Source organism: Trichechus manatus, unplaced genomic scaffold (assembly GCF_000243295.1).
Source record: "Trichechus manatus latirostris isolate Lorelei unplaced genomic scaffold, TriManLat1.0 scaffold00200, whole genome shotgun sequence".
NCBI classification, from domain to species: Eukaryota; Metazoa; Chordata; class Mammalia; order Sirenia; family Trichechidae; genus Trichechus; species Trichechus manatus.
Window position 1 is genome coordinate 1,430,686 of NW_004444136.1, and position 24,298 is coordinate 1,454,983.

A 24,298-nucleotide genomic window follows, 5' to 3' on the forward strand; every position below is an offset into this window, starting at 1 on the left:
AGTGAGAGAGATGAGGCTAGAGGGTGAGCAGAGATCAGATGCTCATGGTCTCCTAGTTCAGGTTAAGGGGGTTAGACTCTGTCCCAAGAGCAGTGGGTGACCATTGAAGGCTTTTAGGCAAAGGGATGAGTCATTCAGATTTTTTTTTAGTAATCATGCTGGAAGTTCCAGTAATCCAGGTGAGAGATGATAGTAGCCTGAACTGGAGTAGTGACAGTGTAGGAGGAGAGACATGGGTGACTTTGAGAGGGACCTAGGGGATAGAAGTGGCATGAATTAGGTATCGGTTACATGTGGTAGAGATCAAGAGGGAGTGGTAAGGATGAGGCCCAGATTTCCAATTTGAGCACATGGAGAATGGGTGACGATTCTGTTCATTGAACTAGAAGCACAGAGGGCAAGGGGTGGAGAGGGTGATGTGTGTTGCCTTTTAGCTGGCAGTTAGATATAGAGGCGTGTAGTTAGTTGGGAGTTCAGGAAAGAGATCTGGGCTGGAGACAGATTTAGCCATTATTGGATACACAGGACTGGTCAGCGTTTCGTTCTGTTATACACAAGGTCGCCACGAGTCAGAGTTGACTCCATGGCACCTAACAACTACAACAGTGTATAGACGGTAGTTGAAACTTTGGGAGTTAATGAGATAATACAGGGAAAGTGTGCACAGTGTAGGAATACCCGCACATTTCACGTATCAGGATACTTGTAGGCCAGAAAAGGTAGAGGAAGGGGAGCATAACAGTTTAAGCAGTGCTGGTGGCCACTCCTGAAGGAGGGAGAGACAGGCTGTGTGAGCCGTGGCTGCCTCAGTCAGCCTTGGTTCCCAGTGGCCTCTTGTAGCATGAGCTGAGTGAATCAGCTCACAGCCACCACCGATGGTTTTGACTTTGCCTTAATTTTCGTCTGTGCACTGACTAGCATCCAACTCTCAGCAAGCTTGAAGGCTACAGGGCATGGGAACATTGATGTGGTGGAGATGTGGGCTCATGAGCCTAGGTGATGGGGTTGGTCTCAGACAAGAACACGGACTTGTTGCATTATAACAGGAGGGAAGGATGAGTGCAGACTTAGACAGGTCCCTGTGGTGTGTAATGTATTAGGATACTTTGGCTGCAGGTGAATAAAACCTGGCCTCAGATTGAGTTAAATGAAATTTATGATACACCTGGAAACCTACAGAAAGGGTGGGCTGTAGAGGCAACATGATCAGCAGCTCAGTGATACCATCAAGGGTCCAGGTGTTTGATTTCCTCCTGAGGCCAGTTCTCCTTATGAATCTCCCCCAGCCGGAATGTAAGTCCTCCCTCTCAGGTTTGTTAATGAGTGATCGTTGCCAGGAGAGGGCCTGTCACGGGGAGGAGAAGTAGGGTGCTGCACAAATGTGTGACTCGTAGGAAAGAGAGAGGGGACATGGATGTTGAGATAGTGGCTGTGAAAGTCTACGGTCTGCCTCTGTGTCCGTGAATTGGGGTGATTCCATAAATCTCTATTGTTGTTTTAACTTATGAGCAGTTCTCCATGTCATTAAATATTCTTCAGAAACAATTTTTAATGGTTATGTGATATTCCATCTTAGTTAACAAACCCTTACATGGTATTTACTATATACCAGGCACTGTTCTAAGCGCTATAGGTATTAAACGATTTAATCTTCATAATAATCCTATAATAGGTACTGTTATTATTCTCTTTTTAGGATGAGAAGGAAGGTTCAGCGAGGTTAAATAATGTGCCTGAGATCACACAGCTAGTGTGTACAGAAGCTGGGATCTGTCCAGGGCAGTGCTTCTAACCACTAGCCTGTGCTATCTTAAAGCATTGGCATGGTTTATTCAGCCCTCTGTTTTTATGGGCATGGAGGTAGTGTCCACTTTTCCTGCAGTATAAATAATGCAATGTGTATTCTGGTATGTAAGTCTTTGCGTTGGGCTTTCTGGGTCACCCTGTGATGTTTTTGAGGCTCTTGCACTGTATGGCTAAGCTGCTCTACACAGGAGTAGGGCCAGTGAGTACTCTCAGTATGGGCTTTCCCGCAGAAATCAGCATTGTGATGTCCCTCCCCTGGGCTTGAACGTGTGGAGGAGCAGCAACAGCACAGTGTAGCTGGAGGACGGGCTGCAGCGGGGACAGGACTGCGCTCTGGTCATTGCTCGCCACCTGTAGCCACAGCATCTTGGGTATGCTGCCCTCCAGAGCCCCACACACAGGAAGTAGTCCTAGCCTGCCACTTCCCAGGGCTGTGAAGGCTGAAATTCTGTGTGTGAATCTCGGGGTAGACCGTAAAGCTTCAAACACATTTAAGGTACTCTGACGTTCACTTAGGTTGCGATACACTGTATGATAACTTCACTAATCTGGACTAGAAGGGGAGAGAAAACTATTTTGTTAAGTAATTTGGTTTGATTTCCTTTATCCTAGATGTTATCTTTTAATGCCCTGCAGTTTTCTCTGAATACCTGCATCCATAATTGATGGATGGGATTGTAGAGAGTTCACTTAGTGTGCTTTAACCTCAAAAGGTTTTTCTTTAAAGGAAATACCAGTAAATTTCCATAGCTAGATTTTCTTTTTTGAACTGTTAAGATTTGGCGGGGGTGGAGGGGGCATGATCACTCAGCATACTACTGTCTTTCATGGTTGTATTTTCTTCTTGAACATTTTGGGCGCAGGTTCGAGGGGTTAGGTCCAACTATAATTGTCTGTCCAACGACAGTGATGCATCAGTGGGTGAGAGAATTTCACACGTGGTGGCCTCCATTCAGAGTGGCAATACTGCATGATACCGGTTCCTATACCCACAAGAAGGTAATAATGTTTATAATGCTGCAGTACCTTTTTGTTGTTTTGTTTTAAAGCCCTCCATTTTATAATTTAGTTTTTCTTTGATCCATGTCTTTTGCAAATGTATGTTCCTGTGTTTCTTTTTTAAAATCATTCTGTTGTTATTGGCTAAATTTAGAATTCTGTATTTTCAAAACAATTATAAATATAGGCTTTATTGTTCTAACAGCCATTTGTGGTGTTGTGACATGTTTGTTGTCCAGAGTAACAAAACTGGGCACAGACGAGGTGCCACCACCTAACAGTATAAATAGAAGTAGAAATCAGGTGGCTTAAGTAACAGTTACTGGCTGGACTTAGGGCATTAACAACTTTAAACAGCTTTAGGAATGTGAATACAAAAAGTAAAGTAAGTTTAATTAGTAAATGCGTTTGTTAATATGCTTTTAGAACATGCTTTTATTGAACAAAAGATGCAGCATGCCATTTTGAGAACGTTATAATTTGTATTGTTGCTTTTTATTTAAGTTGCTTTTTGTTCTCTGAATCCTTGATTATCATATAACAACGATCAGCATATTTTGAAAGGTGTATTTCCTCCCTTATTTATAGTTTTGTTACCAAAAAGGAGGTTTATCTATGCCTCTATGGGCAGAACTTACAATGTTGCATTATGGTTTTTTTATTGTCATTTCTGTCTCACCATCTAGACTGTGAGCTCTGTCTGAGTAGGGACTGTATCTTACTCGTTTCAGTATTCCTAGTGCCCCGTAAGCATTTGCTGAGCAAATACTAATTACACATTTCTATGGATTGAATTGTGGCCCCCCAAAATATGTATCAACTTGGCTAGGCCATGATTCCCAGTATTGTGTGGTTGTCTACCATTTTGTGATCTGATGTGGTTATCCTATATGCTGTAAATCCTACCTCTGTGATGTTAATGAGCCAGGATTAGAGGCAGTTACGTTAACGACACAGGATGCAATCTACAGGGTTAAGTTGTGTCTTGAGTCAGTCTCTTTTGAGATTTAAAAGAGGGAAGCAAGCAGAGAGGAGTGGTACCTCCTACCACCAAGAAAGAAGAGCCAGGAGCAGAGCACGTCCTTTGGACCTGGGGTCCCTGTGCTAAGAAGCTCCTAGACCGGGGGAAGATTCATGGCAAGGACCTTCCTCCAGAGCCGACAGAGAGTAAAGGCCTTCCCCTGGAGCTGGTGCCCTGAATTTGGACTTCTAGCCTCATAGACTGTGGGAGAATAAATTTCTGTTTGTTAAAGCCAGCACTAGATAACTAAGACACACACTTTCACTGTGGATGTGCAGGTTACTTTATCAATAAAGAGTATGCATTTGTTTTGAGTTCTTTCTTTTCTGAGTCTGCTGAACTCCTGAGTGAGCTCTTGTGGACCCTCATGAAAAGAGTGCTGGCTGCAAAGAGCTGTTGAATGTTTGCCTCATTGAGATGGACACACGAGGCACTGAACTCCCGCTGTAGTGTTGCTGATACGCCTTTTCCTACAAATTCTTATTTTGTGATCACTGGCTAAGCAGAACTTTGATAGAAGTGCATTAGAAGTATCTATAATTTGGTAGCTCATGTTAGGTGAGATGGAATCTTGCTTATATGAGCTGTTGTTAAAACCAAGTGACTCTGTCCTGAATTTTAAGTGAAGAATGGAAAACAGACTGAGTTAAGTAATTAGTGAGGTAGGGTAAATGCTGTGATAAGAAACCAAAGCATCAGGAAAATAACAGAAGAGTTTTGATTATTTTTCTAGTTAAACTCTAAATTATTGTAACTTTCCAGCTCTCCTGTCATCACCCTTACTTAAAACAATTTAATTCCTTTTTTTGTTTCTATTGTCTAGTAACATCTCTGAGTGTTTTGTATTACAAAATCCTTTAGCAGGATTCAGTAGTTTATGTTTGCCTGAAAAAGGCAAAATTGTCATACGTTCCTTTTCATTTTTTAATTTTCTTTCGTATTAGTGAAGTATGTATTTCACACCTTTACCTAGATCCTGGCTTACTTTCATTCACTCTGTTACTAAAACATGAAGAACTACCTTCAGGTAAATGGGCTCTGAAGTCAGTTGACTCATTAATGGAAATAGAATTGACAGTGAAGCTGTTGATGAGACTTGGCTTCCTTGGCTTGTTTGCAGGGCAAAACCTTAAATAATAGAGATTTCACTTTTGGTTATGATTGTTCCACCTTCTGAGATTGTTTTGCGTTTACAGACACATGCATATATATGATTGTTGCTTCTGTTTTTTTACAGTTTACCAAGGACTTTAACTTGAAGTTTCTTAAGTTTTCAGGAAAAGTCATATTCTTGCACAAAGGAACTATTAACACACTCTCAATGTGTCATCATCACAGATGATAAATTTGCCAGGTTTCCTTTGCATAGGCCTTGTTAGTGACACTTCTAAGAGTACAACTTTGGCTTCTGGACAAAATCACCAAAATGGCATTGGATCCTCTGCTTCTTCCTTTCTTACTTGTATGTACAGATTTTTGTGCACCACCCCACGCCCACTTGCTGGTTTACATATGTGTGTGACATTTGTGTAGAGTTTACGTTTTTCATTTATGTTTCAAATACTCTCTCAAGGCCATTCTGTGCTGACCTGTAATCTAATGCCTGGCTTCCTTCTCATCCTTATCAGCTGAGATTCCCCTTTTCCATGAGGGAGCTTTCTGTGCCCACTGACTGTCCTGTCTGAATTTAAAACTGAAGCTCAGACATAGGCCATTCCGTGCTAGAGAAAGTAGGGAAGAGAAGGAAATGTCTCTTTAGAAATACTTAAGAGACTAATGCCAGAATCGTTTTGTTTATCAGTCAAGTAGATTATCTTTATTTTCCTAATGAATTGTCGTGACTAGTATGACATAACATTTTGAAAAATTTTTAAAGAGCAGATACCAAATGATCAAAGAATTTCTAAATAGAGCACATTTATCATGTTTTTTCCCCAAATTGCCTTTGAGCCTTTCATCTCTCTTACCATTTGATCCCTTATTATCTTTGTTAATTTTTTTTTGATTGGCAGCATAATTTAGAATTATGAACACCCAGCAATCGTGAAAAATTGTCCAGCTAATATTTTCAACCAGTCAAGTCAGATAAAGAAATTTTCAGGCTTCTGAATCTTCTTTAATGGTTAATTGAAATCTCATTTATTAGGATGTAAGATTTTTCTCATTTTTTATGATCTCTTTTCTCTAACATGGAGGAAATTATTGTATGAGTCAATTAATATTTGTTTATTCAACAAATATTTGTTGTTGAATAACTATAAACACCGTATTCCAGGTGTTTGATGCCATTAGTGTTAAAAAAAAATGGATATGATGTTGTTAACTGGCCTTGAAAAGCTAGTGGTATTTCAATGAAAAGATAATAGGAGATGGCAGTTTGTGATACTTAGGAGTTCACAGTGGGTGGTAGCATTTTTAGCACTTCATGTTTAAAGTTTAATGATCAAGGACCCTTTTTCAGTTTATTGGAAGATGTGTAATTAGAAATTTCTTACTTATACATTATCACTGTCTCTCTCCCTGATTGTTTTCTGCTATGTAGAATCTAGAAATTCTGTGGAATATTTTTGGTAATTCATTTTTTTGTCTCATTCTGGTCATGCCAAGTAGAGTCATAAGAGTAGGAGAAGCAATTATGGCATCAGATTTTAAGAGAATAGGTTTTGTAGTTACCAGACCAAGGTTTGATTCTTGGTTCTGCCATTTAATAGCTTTGTGACATTGGGCAAGTCCCTTAGCTTCCCTGAACCCAGTTTCATCACCTGTAAAATGGGAATAACGATACTGGGGTTCTTGTGAGAGTTTATTGAGTTAGTATGCCTGTATGAAGAGCTTAGTGTGGTCCCAGCATGTAATATTTACTCCAGTAGTTCTCACTGTTGTTAGAAACAAAGAATATTGTGGACCTCTTCATCTTAGTAGTTGAGGAGAGATGCTGAAAGAGGCGGTTTTGACTGATTCAATATAAGTCTATTCAAGAGAGAAGATTCAACCTGCTTTACCAAAAATGTTCATGAATGATAGCTTCAGTCAGCATGTAGACCTTTTTTTCTCATGTCTAGATACATTTGGCCCCACGTGGAAACAGTGAAATAAAATATTAAAATTCTTTTTGGGAAGTGTAATGTGTGGTTAAAAAACAAACCACACAAAAATGGGACCATCCGATGATGTAAGTGACGTCATAATGCTCTTTAAAAAGGCCTATTTTTTGAAACACTAGTGCAAGAAGGCTTGGCTTTTTAAAAAACTGGGAGAGTCAAGTAAACAACATAAATAAAGATAGGAAAGGGCCACATGGTCCCACAAGCATCCTAAATATCTCAACCCCATTCCAAGTACACAAATTATAACACAAAATGATGTAATTCCTATGAACTTTAGAGTCGGGATATACACCTGATACAAGACATGATAGATGTTACGCTTGTTTTCTGAGGCATATTGTAAAATTTTGTTGCTAGAGTCCTTTTTTTTCTTCGTTGTCAGCACAAATCCTTGTTTATTAAAGATTTAGCTTGAAGGAAATTTTAATTAATTACAGGTGCAGTAACTCCTGCCCGGGAAGCTGCTGTGCTGTGTGTACTGTGAATGGCCTTCATGTGCCTGTGCTCCACTGCCACCCCCCTGCCTGACAGTGTGATTTATGGCTGCTGTTTCCCACCAGTCCACTGTTGGCCTCTAGGAAGGATTGGTCTCCTGAGCCTCCGTAATAACAGCGGCGCTTTCACAGACATCTTTTAATGACAGCAGCACTGCATTCAGTAAGTCAGGCTAATTGCAGATGTACCCTATTAATTGCAAAAACTAGGCGAGGTTACATATTTTACAAGCTTTTAATTTGAAACCGCCCGAGATGATTTGTCTTAAGTGTTTGGATAGAGACGTCCATAATATTCAACAATTCACGTTATTGAAACTCCAGTCTAGGCAGTTCTAGAATTCCGAGATCAAATCGGGTGAAAACGAATAGTCTGAGATGTGCTCCTTCTCAGTGGCTGATAAGCGGAGGTTATATTTTCCATGAGGACGTTTTAAAAAAAAATTCTTGCTCTTTTTAAAAAAGTGTCGTATATTTTTTATTAGTCATTATACATCTTTCTGAACATGGTATAAATTCTGTATTTCTGTGACTAACATTACAGAATTTTCCAAATAAACCTGAGCCATTAAACAAGCAGAAGCAGCTAAACATTTTTCTGGTGTTGTGTATGTGAGAGTCTTGATAGCTCATTTGTTTCAGTCTAGTACAGCTTCCCAGTTACACCCTAAGTGGTATCCAAAATTCAGGTCAGCGTTACGTTCTGTGAAGGTTAATGGCAAGTCTGTACATCCAGCGGTTAGGACTTGTGGGGCCCATGAGCAGGCTGAGTTACCCAGATTGCAGGGTTGGGCTCTAATACAGTGGACATTTTATAGAAGTGAGTGATAGTTTAGCTTCTGCTACATCTCAAGCCCCAAAACAGTTGTAGTTGTTTACACCTCTCTCTGTCAACACACATGGCTCCAGTATCCGGTGTGGAGTATTCCCACGTTTCAGTTTGCTGTCACCTCACACGCCCCTGCTGTCATGGGCTGACAGTCACTGCTCTCCTGGAGGCGAGAGTGGGAGCAGAGTTGGGGTAGCTGCCTGCCCAGCACCCAGGTGAATAGTTGAGGTGTGGAGAACACTGAAGTCAGCTCTGGCTTCTGACAGTCGCCACAGGCCTGGCTGGGTGGTGGCAGAGGTGGAGCAGTGCAGCTTCTGGGCATCCTGCCCCCTTCACCCAGCTTACCAGTTGAGATAGGGCCGGTGGTGGGAGTCGCTGTGCAGTGAGGGAGCAGTGGGCATGGCTCCCGGTCCTGAGAAGAGATACATGGATGTGGCTAAGGCTGTGTGCCCTGAGGTACTTACTGTGCCATAGTCATAAGGTAAAAAAATCATGAAATGGTTAAATCAGTTGTGCCCTTCAGTGCAATATTGTGCACTCATTGAAAGTTATAAATAGGAAGATGGTAAAATAGTAATAATAATAATACAGATATCACCTATCAAGTCTTTAATAGTACCAAGTAGTGTAGTTTTTTTCCAACACCCATTTTATTAAGTTCCTAGTGTATTATGATATAGGGAGAAGATAATTTCCCCCTCTTTATATTTTTCCTTCAAAATTTTTTTGGCTTTTGTACCGTTTATTATTACTATTGATTTAAGAAATAGTCAAATCCTAGTTTATTAAGTAATATTAATAAGATTATTATTTTTGAAGATGTTAAATTTATAACATTGTTACAATTGTGATTGCATGAATAATATTATTAGATTTCTTAATATTTAGCTATTCTTGTATTCATGTGATAAAGCTTACTAGGTTTATGGTTTTGCTACGTGTCTTAGTCATCTAGTGCTGCTACAACAGAAATACCACAAGTGGATGGTTTTAACGAAGAGAAGTTTATTTCCTTACAGTAAAGTAGGCTAAAAGTCCAAATTCAAGGGGTCAGCTCCAGGGGAAGGCTTTCTCTCTCTCAGCCTTCTCCTCAGTGTTCCCCCAGACTAGGAGCTTCTCAGCGCAGGGACCCCAGTCCAAAGGACGCACTCTGCTCCCGGCACTGCTTTATTGATGGCATGAGGTCTCCCTGTCTCACCGCTCACTTCTGTCTTTTCTTTCTCAAGAGATTGCTTCAGGACACAATCCAGTCTTGTAGATCCAGTCCTGCCTTACTAACACGACTGCCACCCATCCTCCCTCACGAACATCATAGAGGCAGGTTTACAACATACAGGAAAATCACGCAGTACCAGGAATCATGGCCTAGCCAAATCGATACACACATTTTTGGGGGACATAATCCAAACCATGACACTAGGTTTTATTTGTCAAGTAACGAGTCTAGTTTGGGGGTACACACGCGCGTGCAGGACACTGCCTTGTCCACTTTGAAAGCAAGGCTTTGTGAGTCTTACAACAATGATTTGGGATGCATTCTGCCTTTCTGTGGTTGGGAACAGTTAAATAAACTGTCTCTTCCCATTTCACTCACGAGACCATTTGGGTCTGGTACACTTCTAGTGGGCTGAGAGTAACATCCTTTTCAAGTTCTTTGTTCATCTGTTTGGTTTGTCTAATTTCTTGAGTTCATTTTGTTATGTTACTTTTTGAAATTGTCTTTCATTAAGCTGTTCAGATTTGGGAGCCATTGAACTGATGTGGTTATTTGCTGACACGTGTGTTCTCTGTATCTGCGAGTACATCCCTCTCACCTTTCGAACGCTGTACGTCTGAGTCTTTTCACAGGTTTGTCCTTTTGTTTGGTCTTTCTGAGTTTTTTGCTTGATCAGTGTTACCAGTTTTTCTCTTTAAAAATAACTAATTTTTGTTTTTATCCTATTAATTTTGTCTCTTTTTTAGCAGCTTCCGTTGACTGCTTAGTTTGATTTAAGCGTTTCTTAATAGAGTACTGAAACAGAATGAATATTCGAAAGCTCTTATGACAGCTATTAAAAGGAGCTCGCTGATGGTGCTATCCAAATCCTTCATAGCCTCATTTTTAAACTTTTAATTTTCTTTAGTCTTAATTTGTCTCTTCTGATCTGTCAAATTCTGAGAGAGGCTGTCTGTGGGCCTCCCAGCAGGGTTGTGGCCACATGGGTTTGTCCATACAGTTGTAGAGTTTGCTTTTCTGTTGTGTTGTAGTGCTTTTTGATAGGTAGAGGGTCTTGACACTCCTTTGTCAGCATGGTATCTCCTTTAAAATACAAAGCAGCCTCTTTATTCTGTTGGGTTCTTGTCTGATATTTACATTGTCAATCCTACCCTTTTTGTTTGCATTTCCTTGGTGTATCATTGATCATTTCCCTATTTTCAGCTTTCAGTGCCAGTCTGTTTAAAGTCTCACTTACCATTGGGAACTCTTGCTGTTATAACTCACTCTTACAGGTGATCCCCCAGTATGGCTGGTCTTAAAAAAACCTGCTCTCTGTCTATTATATTTTCTTGTTTTCTATTTTCTTTTCCTGCTTTTTGCTATTTTCTGTTACTTTTTCCCTTTATTGATTTAATAGTTCTACGTTCTATTTCTTTTCTAACATAGGTAGTCCCCGACTTCCGACAGGGTTCCGTTCCAACGACTCCATTGTTAAGCCGGTTCTGACGTAAGCCAGATACCTCTTTTTTTTTTTTTAAAGTTTTCAACATTATTATCAGTATCTTTATAAATCATAGTATCGAACATTTGTGACTGAACATCTGAGAATGATGATAGCAGCAAATTACACGCTGCAGCACTGCCCGTAGTACATATTACAATGATAAGAAGTACCAAAACACCAGACGGCCGTAAGTGCAGTTCGTCGTAACGCGAGCATGTCGTAAGTCAGGGACTACCTGTAGTGAGCCCTGGTGGTGCAGTGGTTAAGTGCTTGGCTGCTAACCAAACGGTTGGTGGTTCAAACCCACCCATCTGCTCCACGGGAGAAGGACCTGGCAATCTGCTTCTGTAGAGATTATAGCCTAGAAAATCCTATGGGGCAGTTCTGCTCTGTCACATGGGGTTGCTTTGAGTTGAAAATCAACTTGAAGGTGTCTAACAACACCACCAGATACTGAAATAGCAACTGTCAATCAGTAGATAGGCTTGCTATTTTTTTTCAGAAATGTATCTGAACATATATTTCTGCTGAGCTTAAGAGTTAAGCAGTATCTATTAACCCCCTTTCCGTCCTTGCACGAGATGAGTTCTTTGTACTCTTTTATTGTCTTCTAATCTCACCCTAAGCTTTGTTAAACTAAACTGAAATTATAGTAACACTTGATAATATATACCTCTTTGTATTTTAAAATACTTTCTTAACCAAACCTGTGGCCATCGAGTGGATTCCGCCTCATAGCGACCCTATAGGACAGACTAGAATTGCCCATAGGGTTTTCAAGGAGTGGGTGCTGGATTTGAACTGCTGACCTTTTGGTTAGCAGCCAGGTTCTTAACCACTGCGCCACTAGGGCTACCCTTTCTTAACAGTTTCATTAATATTTAAAACAATGTTTTAACATTCATTTAGGCTTAATTTTGTTTTGATTTATTTTAAAAAATAATATGTATATTAAATACAATTTCCTCTCAAATTTTTTTCTTCTATAGTTTAATAAGAGACAGTGTAGCCTAATATTTAATAGTACTAGCTCTGGAGTTGACTGCCTTTCTACATTCAAATTCTGACTTCACCATTTACCAGCTGCATGAACTGGTATGCTATTTATGATCTCTAAACTGGTTTCCTTTAAAATGAGGGTTAGTAACAGTACCTGTGCCCTTTCTCAAAGAGTTTCTATGAGAAATATATCTCACAGAATATATAGGTAGTCCCCGACTTACAATGGAATTCCGTTCCGACGATGCTGTCGTAAGTCTGTTCTAATATAAGTTGAATACCTCTTTTTTTTAGTTTTCATTATTATTGCCTTTATTATCAGTATCTTTATAAATCTGATCTTTATTAGTCTTTCGGGGCTGGAAACATTACATGTATGCTTACAAATATATTTTAATATATACGTACATACGTATTACTAACGATCCCCACCCATTGCTGTCGAGTTGATTATGACTCAAAGCTACCCTACAGGACAGCATAGAACTGCCCCATAGGGTTTCTAAGGCTGTAGATCTTTACAGAAGCAGACTGCCACATATTTCTCCCTCAGAGTGTCTGGTGGGTTCAAACCACCGACCTTTCGGTTAGCAGCTGAGTGCTTAACCGCTGCACCACCTGGGCTCCATTACTAACAATAAGATGTACCAAAAAAAAAAAGATGGTCGTCAGTGCGGTTTATTGTAGCTCAAATACATTGTAAGTCGGGGGCTCCCTGTAGAGCGTCCAGGGCTGTGAACCACTGCTGTGTGTGCTGTTGCACAGAAAGCCTTTTCTACTGACAGCACCTGCTGAGCGTCTTCCTTTGCAGTCTGCACGCCACTCTCGTGTTCTTTAATGACTGCACTACTCCATTGTCTGGGTATAGCCAGTTGCCGTCAAGACAGTTCCAGCTGATGGAAAGCCCATGTGTGTCAGAGTGGAATGGCGCTCCGTAGGGTTTTCAATGGCTGTCATTTTGGAACTAGATCACCAGGCCTTTCTTCTGAGGTGTCTCTGGGTGGACGCTGGGTATTCGGGTGGTGACCAAGAACGTTAACTGTCTGCACCACCAATCTCTTGGTAGTTTATTTTTGAGTCCTGGCATGTCTGAAAACGGAATGTATATGTCTATGTTTCTGTCGAGCGTGGCTGCTACTTGGTTAGATACAGAATTCCAGGGCCACCATTATTCCCCCCTTAGAATTAAGTAAAGATATTATGTCTTAGTTATCTAGTGCTGCTAATAACAGAAATACCACAAGTGGGTGGCTTTAACACACAGAAATTTATTTTCTCACAGTTTAGGAGGCTAGAAGTCTGAATTCAGGGGCTACCTCTAAAGGAATGTTTTTTCTCTCTGTCGGCTCTGGGGGAGGGTCTTTGTCTCTTTACCTTCTGTTTCCTGGTTTCTTGGAGATCTCCATGTGACTTGGCATCAGTCTTCCCCGATATCTGCTTGCTTGCTTGTCCTAATTTGCTCTTTTTATATTTTGTAAGAGATTGACTCAAGACACCCCTACACTAATCCTGTCTCATTAACATTGCAAAGACAACCCATTCCCAAATGGAATTATAACCACAGGCATAGAGGTTAGGATTCTCAAAATGTATTTTGGGGAACAGAGTTCAATCCATAGCATTCTCTTTGCTTTCTGACACTTTTAGTGTTGCAGAAAATATGCCCAGTCCAGGCAGATTCTTTTCCCTCTGTGGGGAATCTTTTCCTTTTTCTGTTTTGTTCTGACTAGAAGCTATGGCATTTTCTCTTTATTTTTCTATATCTTTGGAATTCAGACATTTAAGTAGGATATGCCTAGGTGTATGTCTTTTTTCCATGCTACTTCTGGTACTCTGTGGGGTGTTTTGCTCTATAGACTCAAGTCTCTCCTCATTTTATAGAATTTTTCTGCTATCATTTAAAAAAAAATATTGCTTGTACATCCTTTCCACTCTGCCCTCCTGGAATTCATGTTAAACGTTGTTAGAACTCCTAGATTTATCTTCTTGTCTTCTGGGCTTTTCTCTCATTTTCCTTCTTTTGCTTTAATAAATCTCTTTTCGTTTACCTTGTTTTAAGTTTAATAAGGATGGACACAAATGATGTCTTAGAAAAATAAAAATAGGTGTATACGTGTTATAACTTGTACTAGTCTTATTTTGAGAGGCCCTACATCAGTGGATAAATATTAGTCAGTGTTAACCACTTTGTGAACTAATGGGAACTTCCATTAGTATAATAACCATGATTGTCTGTAGTGTGTTCATGTTGGTACGCATTTACAAAATGCTTTAGACTGTGTTACGATGAAAAGTTGTCATTTTAAGGGTCATGCTCAATTAACTTCTTATTTAAAATTGACTTTACCATTTTATTATGGTTTTAGGAGAAACTAATTGGAGATATTGCTCATTATCATGGAATTCTGATCACTTCTTACTCCTACATTCGACTGATGCAAGATGACATCAGCAGACATGACTGGCATTACGTGATCTTGGATGAAGGACACAAAATTCGAAATCCAAATGCTGCCATTACCCTTGCTTGCAAACAGGTGTGGCCTCTTAGAACGGGGATTTCCAGGTGGATAAACTGTCTGCTGTTAGTAATACAGTTATGAAATCTTGTGCCTTTACATAAGAAATGTAAAATACACATTTTGGTCATAATGTAGAAAATTGTGTTCTTGCCCTTCCTCGTGTGTTTTTCATTTTCAGTGCTCACAATACCTAATGTCTCCTGCAGCAGCCGATCGTTAGAGTGTTACCAAATCCAACCCTACTCCCTATTATTCACCTTGAACATCAGGATAACACCTTTCCCCGTTTGTTCATGTACATGTAATTGAAGGATTTTAAGTACATAAACGTCTGTCTTTTGGAGGGGACCAAAGTGACGTGAGAGCTAAAGTGATACAGATGTGCTCAACAGCAGTAGTGTGCAGCGGTGTTTGGGGTGGAGTGATGGTTCTCTGCTAAAGGTGAATTGCTTGTTCAGGTCTTTTCTTTCCCCACCTAGTTCCGCACCCCTCATCGCATCATCTTGTCGGGCTCACCGATGCAGAATAACCTGCGAGAGCTGTGGTCGCTCTTTGACTTTGTCTTCCCGGGCAAGTTAGGAACGTTGCCGGTGTTCATGGAGCAGTTCTCTGTTCCCATCACCATGGGGGGATATTCCAACGCTTCCACAGTACAGGTAACTACTAGGCAGCTAATACTTTTGGCATCTTAATATTTAAAATATTCCGACTAAATAACTTTGTAGCTAAGTCATTCAGAATGTAAGGGAAATGCTCAGGTTTGTAAATTGGTGTCTGATAAAATCACAAAGTTGTTTTTGCTTGATAGATCATATTTTTCCTGATGAGTTTTTAAAATCATGTAAAATATTCACATAGAATGAAACTTATAAAATAGAATTAAATAATTTGGTGTTGATTGTCCCCGGAGCAGTCAGAAATTGTAAATCAAGAGTGGATCAGTTTCTGGACAGCTTATAACTTAGTGCACATTGGGGTGGCGCATCTCATAAGGTGGTGCAGAAGCTTGGAAAATAGGACGCCAGGGGGACTGGATTCTTCCAGGAGGACTTGTGAGATATGCATACTTTAACCTGGTTCTTAGAAAATAGGCCAAGAGGAGAAAGGATGAGGGAAGAATGTGGCCGCAGCCACGCTGTGTGGCCGTGGGCAGTGACAAGACCACTCCTTTGGGCTGGAGATGTTCGTGGGGGAGCTATGGGAAAGCTGTGGATGCTGCCAGCGGAGTTTGGGAGGGGGGCGGAGGCGCTCAGGTAGTGAGGAGCCACTGATGGATTTGAGCAGGAGGCTGGGAGAGTGCTCCCCTAGGAGGATTCCTCGGGTTGCAGGGCATTTACAGGAGGGGAGCCTAGCATTGAGGGACCTGCAGGAATTGATGGGAGTGAGGGTGGTGGGGACTGGGACCTGGACTTGGATGGTGGTCCTGACAAGGAAGGTGAAGAGCAAGAGGCCCAAGTGGCATTTTTTAGGCAGAACAATCAAGATGTGGAAACTGCTAAGGTAAAGGAAATTAGGGAGGTGGGAGGCTGCTGCAGCAGACCCCTGGGGTTTTAGGCCCAGGTGGCTGGTAGAATGGGTTTGCACAGGAAGCAACATCAGCAGGTGATGCTGACTTGAGGGCAGTTTGGGGTATTTGCACTCTAATTGGTAGTAAGGTACTAAGAAAGGATGTGTACTAAACTTGGGCAGGTTCCAGCCATGGTGAGGGTGGGGCCTCTGCAAAGCTCTGCTCAGGTGGGGCCTGCACCTGACAGGTTGTGGTTGAGCCAGAAGGGAAGCTTTCCACCTAGAGAGAAGTTCCAATGTTTTGAAAAGTATAATTAGAAAAAGAATTTTAGTTAGAAACAGAGATATCATATGATTCAGCAATCCCACTCCTAGGAATATATCCTAGAGAGATAAGAGCCGTGACAAGAGTAGACATATACACACTCATGTTTATCGCAGCGCTGTTCACAATAGCAAAAAGTGCCCCTCAATGGATGAAAGGATAGACAAACTATAGTACGTATACACAGTGGAATACTACACAGCATTAAAGAATAGCAGTGAATCCGCAGAACTTCTCACAGCATGGATAAACCTGGAGGACATCACGCTGAGTAAAATAAGTCAATCACAAAAGGACAAACATTGTATGAGACCACGTTATAAAAAGTCAAGAAAAGTTTACACACAGAAAGAAACATTCTTTGATGGTTACCAGGGATGGGCGGGGAGGGAGGGAAGATCACTAACTAGAGAGTAGACACGTATTAACTTGGGTGAAGGGAAAGGCAGTACACAGTAAGGAGGATGTGAGCACAACGTGACTAAGGCAAAGGAAGACACTGGGAGGAACATACAAGTATTAGGAAACGATGATAAGTACTTTAACATACACTATCCTGCAATAACAGTAATAACCAACAGTTTATGAGTGGATACATAGGTAGATATGTAAGCTGAACAGGTGTGGGGTGGCGTATGGGAATATACCCACGAGAATATATAGATTTGGCAGAGGCTGTTTCTACATGGGTATTTGTGTGTGCTGCAAATATATCTGCGTATATAGTAGAGCATCCAGGGGACAAAGTTATGAAAACTTCTTTACCATAACCAAACACCTTGAGGGGCTGGGTCACTGGGCTTGAGGGCTTATGACCATAGTCTTGGGGGACATCTAGGCCAATTGGCATAACATAGTCCATAAAGACAAGGTTCTATATCCTACTTTGGTGAGTAGCAGCTGAGGTCTTAAAAGTTTGCTAGCAGCCATCTAAGATACAGCTATTGGTCTTTTCCTGTCCGGAGCAAAGAAGAATGAAGAAAATCAAAGACTCAAGGAAACAATTAGTCCAAAGGACTAATGGGCCACATGAACCACGGCCTCCACCAGTCTCCAAACTTGATGGTGCCCAGCTACCACTACCGACCGCTCTGATCGGGATCACAATAGAAGATCCTGGACAGAGTGTGAGAAAAATGTAGAACAAAATCCAAATTCATAAAAAAGACTAAATTTACTGGTCTGATAGAGACTGTTGGAACCCCCAAAACTATGGTACCCTTCATAGCTGGAACTGAGCCCACTCCCGGAGATCACCTTTCAGCCAAACAGGAGACAGGCCTATAAAGTGAACAGGAACAGCTGTGAGGAACGTGCTTCTCAGAACAATCAGCCTCACAAGACCAAAAGGGCAGCATTTGCCCAGAAACAAAGTTCAGAAGGTAGGAGAGATGGGCGAATGGAAATGGGGAACCCAGGGAGGAAGTGGGTAGAGTACTGTCACATTGAGGGAATTGCAGCTGTCACAAAACAAAATGTATATAAATTGTTGAATGGGCAGCTAATTTGCTCTGTAAACTTTCACCCAAATCACAGTAAAATGTTAAAAAAAAAAAAAAAAATTTAGACCTCTAAAATTAGAGAATTATCAACAACTATTTTTAATTAACTTTGTGAGTAAGGATCCTTTCTTCTTCTCTGAGTCCCTGTTGTCTTTCATTTATAACATTCTTTTTTTTTAAACTTTTTATTTTGAAATAATTTCAAACTTAACAGAAAGTTGCAAGAATTGAAGAAGAAGAAAAAAAAAAAAAAAACTCCAGTAGATTCCCCAGTTGTCAGCATTTTGCTAACATTTTGCCACATTTACTTTACCATTCTTCTCCACCACTTTATTTTTGTACACAAATTAATGCTGTGTTTTTTTCTCTGAATCATTTGAAAGTTACAGACATCATGCCGCTTATTCCTGCAAATGCTTCAGTGTGTACAGTAGTCCCGCCTTATCCGTGGGGTATATGTTCCAAACCACCCCCCATGGATGTTTGAAACCTCAGATATTACTGAACCCTATATATACTATGTTTTGTGCTATACATACATACCTATGATAAAGTTTAATTTATAAATTAGGCACAGGAAGAGCTAATAATAAAGTAGAACAATTATAACAATATACTGTAATAAAAGTTACGTGAATGATGGAATGGGATGGCGTGAGATTTCATCATGCTGTGTTAGGTAACATTTTTGAACCTCAGTTGACCGCAGGTAATTGAAACCATGGATAAGGGGGGACTACTGTATTTCCTAAGAACAAGGACATCCTCTTTCGTACCACAGTGTAAATATCGAAATCAGGAGGTTTAACACTCTTACAATTCTGTTGTCTAATCTGTAGTCATTCAGATTTCACCAGTTGTCCCAGGAGTTCCCATGTCTCTTTAGTCTCCTTTAATCTGGAATGGTTCCTCTAATCGTTCTTTTGCCTTTCCTGACCTTGACATCTTTGAAGACGATGAGCCAGTTATTCTGTAAAATGTACCTTGATTTGAGTTTGTCTCATGTTTCTTCATGATTAGATTCAGGTTTGCGGTTCTGGCAGGCCTTTCACAGAAGCGATGTGTCTTGGGGCGTCATATCCAGAGGCACATGCTGTCAGTGTGTGCCATTGCTGGCGACATTTAACTCTGATTACTTGGGTAAGGTGGTGTTTGCCAGATTTCTAAGCTGTACAGTGACCATTTTCCCTTTGGAATCAATAAGTAAATCGTGGGGAGATACTTAGAGACTGTGCAAGTATGGTCTTTCTTCCTTGAGGTCCTTGTGTCATGAGTTTGTATCATTATCCTCTTTCCCTTTCTAGATTGTAAGCTCCTTGGGAGCAGAGGTGACATGTTCAACACAGAACCTTTTTTTTTTTTTTTTTTTAATAAGTAGGCAATAGGATCTGTGATTAATTTTGAAAAACTATGGCTTGTTGCTTTTATTTGCTCCTTTTTGTTTAAGAGTGTGGTTCCCTTGCCTTCTTGAATCACAAGAAGATAGTCATTTGGCAGCTATTGTGTCAGGCTGGGAAACCCCGGTGGCATAGTGGTTAAGTGCTATGGCTGCTAACCAAGAGGTTGGCAGTTCAAATCCACCAGGCACTGCTTGGAAACTCTATGGGACAGTTCTACTCTCCTATATGGTCGCTATGAGTCGGAGTTGACTTGACGGCAACAAGTTTGGTTTTTTATGGTGTCAGGCTGGGGCTAAAATGAGTATAGTGAGAGGTGGGCAGTGGGGAGCATGATAAGAAAAGAGAACTACAGTACAGTGTAGTGAGGACTTTGATCAGGGGAGCTGTCCAGTACTCAGAGCTTGTGGGGGTCAAGAAAGATTTCGTGGACGGGGATGACTACCTAAGCTATAAGGCTGAGAAAGGTGAGGAGGAAGAGCATTACCAGCCAAAAATATGGATTGCTTCTGGAATTTGTATGTTAACTGTGTGCAGGGAACCTCAGAACTAAAACGAACCGGAGGAGTCATCTAGTTGAACCTCCTCGTTTCATGCTGAAAGTTACTGAGACTCAGTGCTTAGGAGACTTGCCTGAGGTTATTCAGCTCTTGAGGAGGCAGAACTGGGGCTGTACCTACCCCAGCATGGGCACACTGCTAGGTATCTGCGTCCCACAGCACGGGTCGGGGGCTGTCAGGGGTGATCCTTAAAGAAGTACAGTTGCATCACCCGTCATGTGTTTTTAACAAACAGACACGGGAGCCAGGTGGGAATGAAATAAAGGATTGGCTTCATTGCCCTGGTGGTACAGTGGTTAAGAGCTCAGCTGCTAACCAAAAGGGCAGCAGATCAAATCCACCAGTTGCTCCTTGGAAACCCTATGGGGCTGTTCTACTCTGTCCTGTAGGGTCGCAGTGAGTTGGAATCGACTCAATGGCAGCAGTTTGGTTTTTTTGGTTTATTGCCCAAGGGACAGGATTCCTTGTGAATCTGCTGGGCTGCAGAACGGGGCTTCATGTGAAGGCTGAAATAGGGCTTCCTATTCTGTTCCTCAAGGAGCCCTGGTGGCGCAGTGGTTAGAGAACTCAGCTGCTAACTGAAAGGTAGGCATTTTGAACCCACCAGCTGCTCTTCAGGAGAAAGATGTGGCAGTCTGCTTCCATAAAGATTACAGCTTTGGAAACTCTATGGGGCAGTTCTAGTCTGTCCTGTAGGGTCACTATGAGTCACAATTGACTCAACAGCAACGGGTATTCTGTTCCTGGAGTCCTTGGGTGGTGCAGATGCTTAATGTACTCGGCTGCTAACTGGAAGGTTCGCAGTTAGTATCCACACAGCGGTACCTCAGAAGAGAGGCCTGGTGATCTACTTCTGAAAAATCAGCCATTGAAAACCGTGTGGAGCACACTTCTGCTCTGACACACCTGAGGTGAAATGAGTTGGAGTCATCTGACGGCAGCTGGTTGTTCTGTTCTTATTCCTGCTTTTCCCTGCTCCGCCAGCCCACCCCGGTCTAGAGCTTAAAATCTTCCTTTGGAAAGCAGACCAATCTCCAGCCACTGGGCTCTGACCCTTGTGAGTTCACTGCCGTGGTCCAGGAGCAGAGGAGGGAGAGGGAGGAGGAGCTCTCCACAAAGATGGACATGGAGGAGACAGCACGAGCCTAGAGGCTGGGCCACTCGTAAGCACATCACCGACCCACTCACTCCTGGAGGAGAGGCGAGGCTGGAGTTGCTAGTCTGTGGAGAGAGGCGAGAGCATTTTTTAACACACTACATATATTTATAAGAAGAATTTAAACAATATACTTTTTTGGTGGGACTGTAGCGTTAAATTCTGAAATTTAATCATCTCTGAATTACAGATCATAATATTTACCTTACCATCTTAAAGGTAATTTTTATCCATGTCTGAAGGACACATTTAAGAGGTTACATATAACTAAAAGTTGTTGATTAGTTGAACTTCTTTGTTATTACCTGCTATTCCAGGCAAAACCTTTTTTTTTTAAGTATTTATACATACACAACATATATATACATATATATACATGCATACAGACTCAAGTGAGGTGTTCTTGGGGTCTTTTAGAAAATTTTTTTAACATGAATTTTTCTGTATTTATTATGGCCAAGTTTTTTTTTTAAATTATCATTCATTTTGCAGCTAACTTTCTTAAATTTAAACTTTGGACTTTTTCTTGTTTCATTGAATAGTAATTTACTAAGTTGTTAAGCCTATTTAGGGTTTTTTTTGGTTTGTTTTAAAATATCAATAATTTAGTGAATTCTTTGTTTACTGTAAGTGAATTGCAAAGGGAGTGGTTTTCCTGGGTTGTGGGTCTTTGTACAGTTGAAACCCATCTCGTGTGGCCGTGCTCCATTACAGAGCCATATGCTCCATTTTAGGCCGGTGTGACCTTTCATTTCTGGGATCATAGGGATTTTATTGAACTTACTCTCATAAGTCTCCAGTGAACAGTCATCTCTGCTTATTATCTGGTCGCTCCCATTGCTGGGCTTTCCCCTGGAGTTAGCTTTTGATCTTTAGTCTTGCAGGTTAGCAGTTCCTTTGTAGTGTTTGGAGAATACAAGATTATAAACAGAGGATCATTTTAAAGCATTTTTCCCCTAGAGAGTGGTCAGGAACCAAATAAATCTTTACTTTAGGGCTTAACTATGTACTAATAATTAAAGCAAACTATAGAAAAGGAATAAGGCACAAAAATTGCCAGTTTTTATTTTGTTGTACATTTTGGTTAATGTGATAAATCTCTTTACTGATAATATTAACATGAAAGTTACCACCCACTGGAGTATATGGAACCTATGCTGGTTTTTCCAACCAATTTTCTACAACCATTGGCCTTTTTTTGTTTTTTGTTTTTTAAAGCACTGGAATCAGCTGGGAGGTAAGAACAAATGCATTACTTAAAAAGTATTTTTTTTCCTTTTTATTAAAGGTGAAAACTGCATATAAGTGTGCATGTGTCTTAAGAGATACCATAAATCCATACCTGCTGCGGAGAATGAAGTCAGATGTCAAAATGAGCCTTTCTTTACCAGATAAAAATGAGCAGGTCAGTAAATCCGGGAGTTGACAGAACATCCTGAAAGCGCATGAGTACCTGCTCCATCATTCTGATTTTCATGTGTGTGATTGACAAGGCCGACCAGTGCGGCTGTGGCTCTCCGAGTCACAGGCAGGTCCCTGGTCAGGTCTGTGGAAGTGGGCTGTGGTGGAGGGCCTTTGGAGAGGCGGGCCGTGGAGGAGGGCCTTTGGAGAGGCGGAGAGGGCTGCTGAGGGGAGTGGCCTCTCGTCTCGGTGCACTATATAATGCACAGTCATTTCTGGGTTTGTTTTTGTAATAAGAGTACTTTGTTAAAATTGTAAACACTGCTTTTTTTGATTAGGGAACTTTTGTTATTTTAATCAATTAAAAGTTTTTTGTTTCAATTATAGTTTCTCTGTTTTTCCCCCCATAGGTTTTATTTTGCCGTCTTACAGATGAACAGCATGAAGTCTACCAAAATTTCATTGATTCCAAGGAAGTTCACAAGATTCTCAATGGAGAGTTGCAGGTCAGCCAAAGGATAGACACGATCGTACCTGAAGAAATGAATTGTGCACCAAGGGAAGTGGGGAGGAGAGAAAACTAACCTTTAAGTACCTAGAATGTTCCTCGCTTTTCACATAATGTTATTGCAACTCATTCTCTTGCAGTTTGTATGATAGGTATCGAGCCACAGCTTGACGACATTAAGGTTCAGAGACGTTAAGTAACTGGTCCCAGGTTGCACAGTGAATGAGCTATGGAGCTAGAATTCAGACTCAAGTTTGACTACAAAGCCCATGCATTTTCTGTGACTCCAGAAGTTGTCATCTGATAGATGAGTAGGTGTTGGGTATGCAGTTGGGTTTTTGCAGAAATTATGACCAAAATTATGTATTCTGGGGAGATTTATAACTTTCATCAACTTCTTAAAGGAGCTCCAGGTCCCAGTAAAAGTTTTTTACCACTATGATATTAGAAACCAGGTGTAATCTCTGATTCTAATATCCCCAGCATAGAACGAGGGTTGTGATGATGTTTTCATTTGCCTCATATGCATGCAAAAGTTTGACAGTGAATAAGGAAGATCAAAGAAGAACTGATGTCTTTGAATTATGGTATTGGCAAAGAATATTGAATATACCATGGACTTGCAGAAGAATGTACAAATCTGTCTTGGAAGAAGTACAGCCGGAATGCTCCTTAGAAACAAGGATGCCGATACTTTGTCTCACGTACTTTGGGCATGTTATCGGGAGTGACTAGTCCCTGGAGAAGGACATCATGCTTGGTAAAGTGGAGGATCTTTGAAAAAGAGGAGCACCCTCAATGAGATGGATAGACACAGTGGCTGCAACAATGGGCTCAAACATAGTAACAGTTGTGAGCACGGTGCGGGCGGGGCAGTGTTTTGTTCTGTTGTACACAGGGTCGCTATGCGTCGGAACCAACTCAGCAGCACCTAACAACAACAATATCCCCAATTTGCATTGTCCCCAATGTGTAAAAGGAATTTGTATGTGGTCATTCTGTTCTTATACTGAGAAGGCTTGCTCTCTATTGCACAGAGTTCAGAAGTTACTAAATCGTATCTTTTCAGAAAAGCCCCATTATAAAAATAATTGGAAGTGTCATAGAATTTGGCTTTCTGGAACACCTTTCCACACAGAGTATCCCAAAGCACTTTAAATAAGAACGAGTTGGTTGGAATACAGTCGTCCCTTTGTATCCGTGGGTGATTTGTTCCAGGAGCCCCTGGGGATACCAAAATCCGTGGCTGCTCAAGTCCCTTACATAAAGTGGTGTAGTGTTTGCATATGACTTACGCACACCCTGCGGTAAACTTTACATCATTTCTTACAATACCTAATACAGTGTGAACGTTACATAAACAGTGGTGCAGTACTGTACTGTTTAGGGAACACTGACAGGATGTGAGAAGCACGATGCTTAAACAACGAGTGGTTCATCTCTAGATTACTTAAACAATACCTA

The 24,298-nt window shown here is 41.0% G+C and overlaps 1 protein-coding gene across 5 annotated transcripts in view; it reads left to right on the forward strand.

Moving 5' to 3' along the window:
* The window catches only part of ERCC6 (ERCC excision repair 6, chromatin remodeling factor), a 100,131-nt gene that overhangs the window by 55,993 nt on the left and 19,840 nt on the right, over window positions 1-24,298 (forward strand). For all 5 annotated transcript variants that reach the window (XM_023742099.1, XM_023742101.1, XM_004387949.2 and 2 more), the window contains 5 exons: window positions 2,670-2,805; window positions 14,324-14,494; window positions 14,959-15,135; window positions 22,214-22,330; window positions 22,737-22,832. In XM_023742099.1, the coding sequence (XP_023597867.1) occupies window positions 2,670-2,805; window positions 14,324-14,494; window positions 14,959-15,135; window positions 22,214-22,330; window positions 22,737-22,832 (697 nt within the window). The remainder of the gene's footprint in view (window positions 1-2,669; window positions 2,806-14,323; window positions 14,495-14,958; window positions 15,136-22,213; window positions 22,331-22,736; window positions 22,833-24,298) is intronic.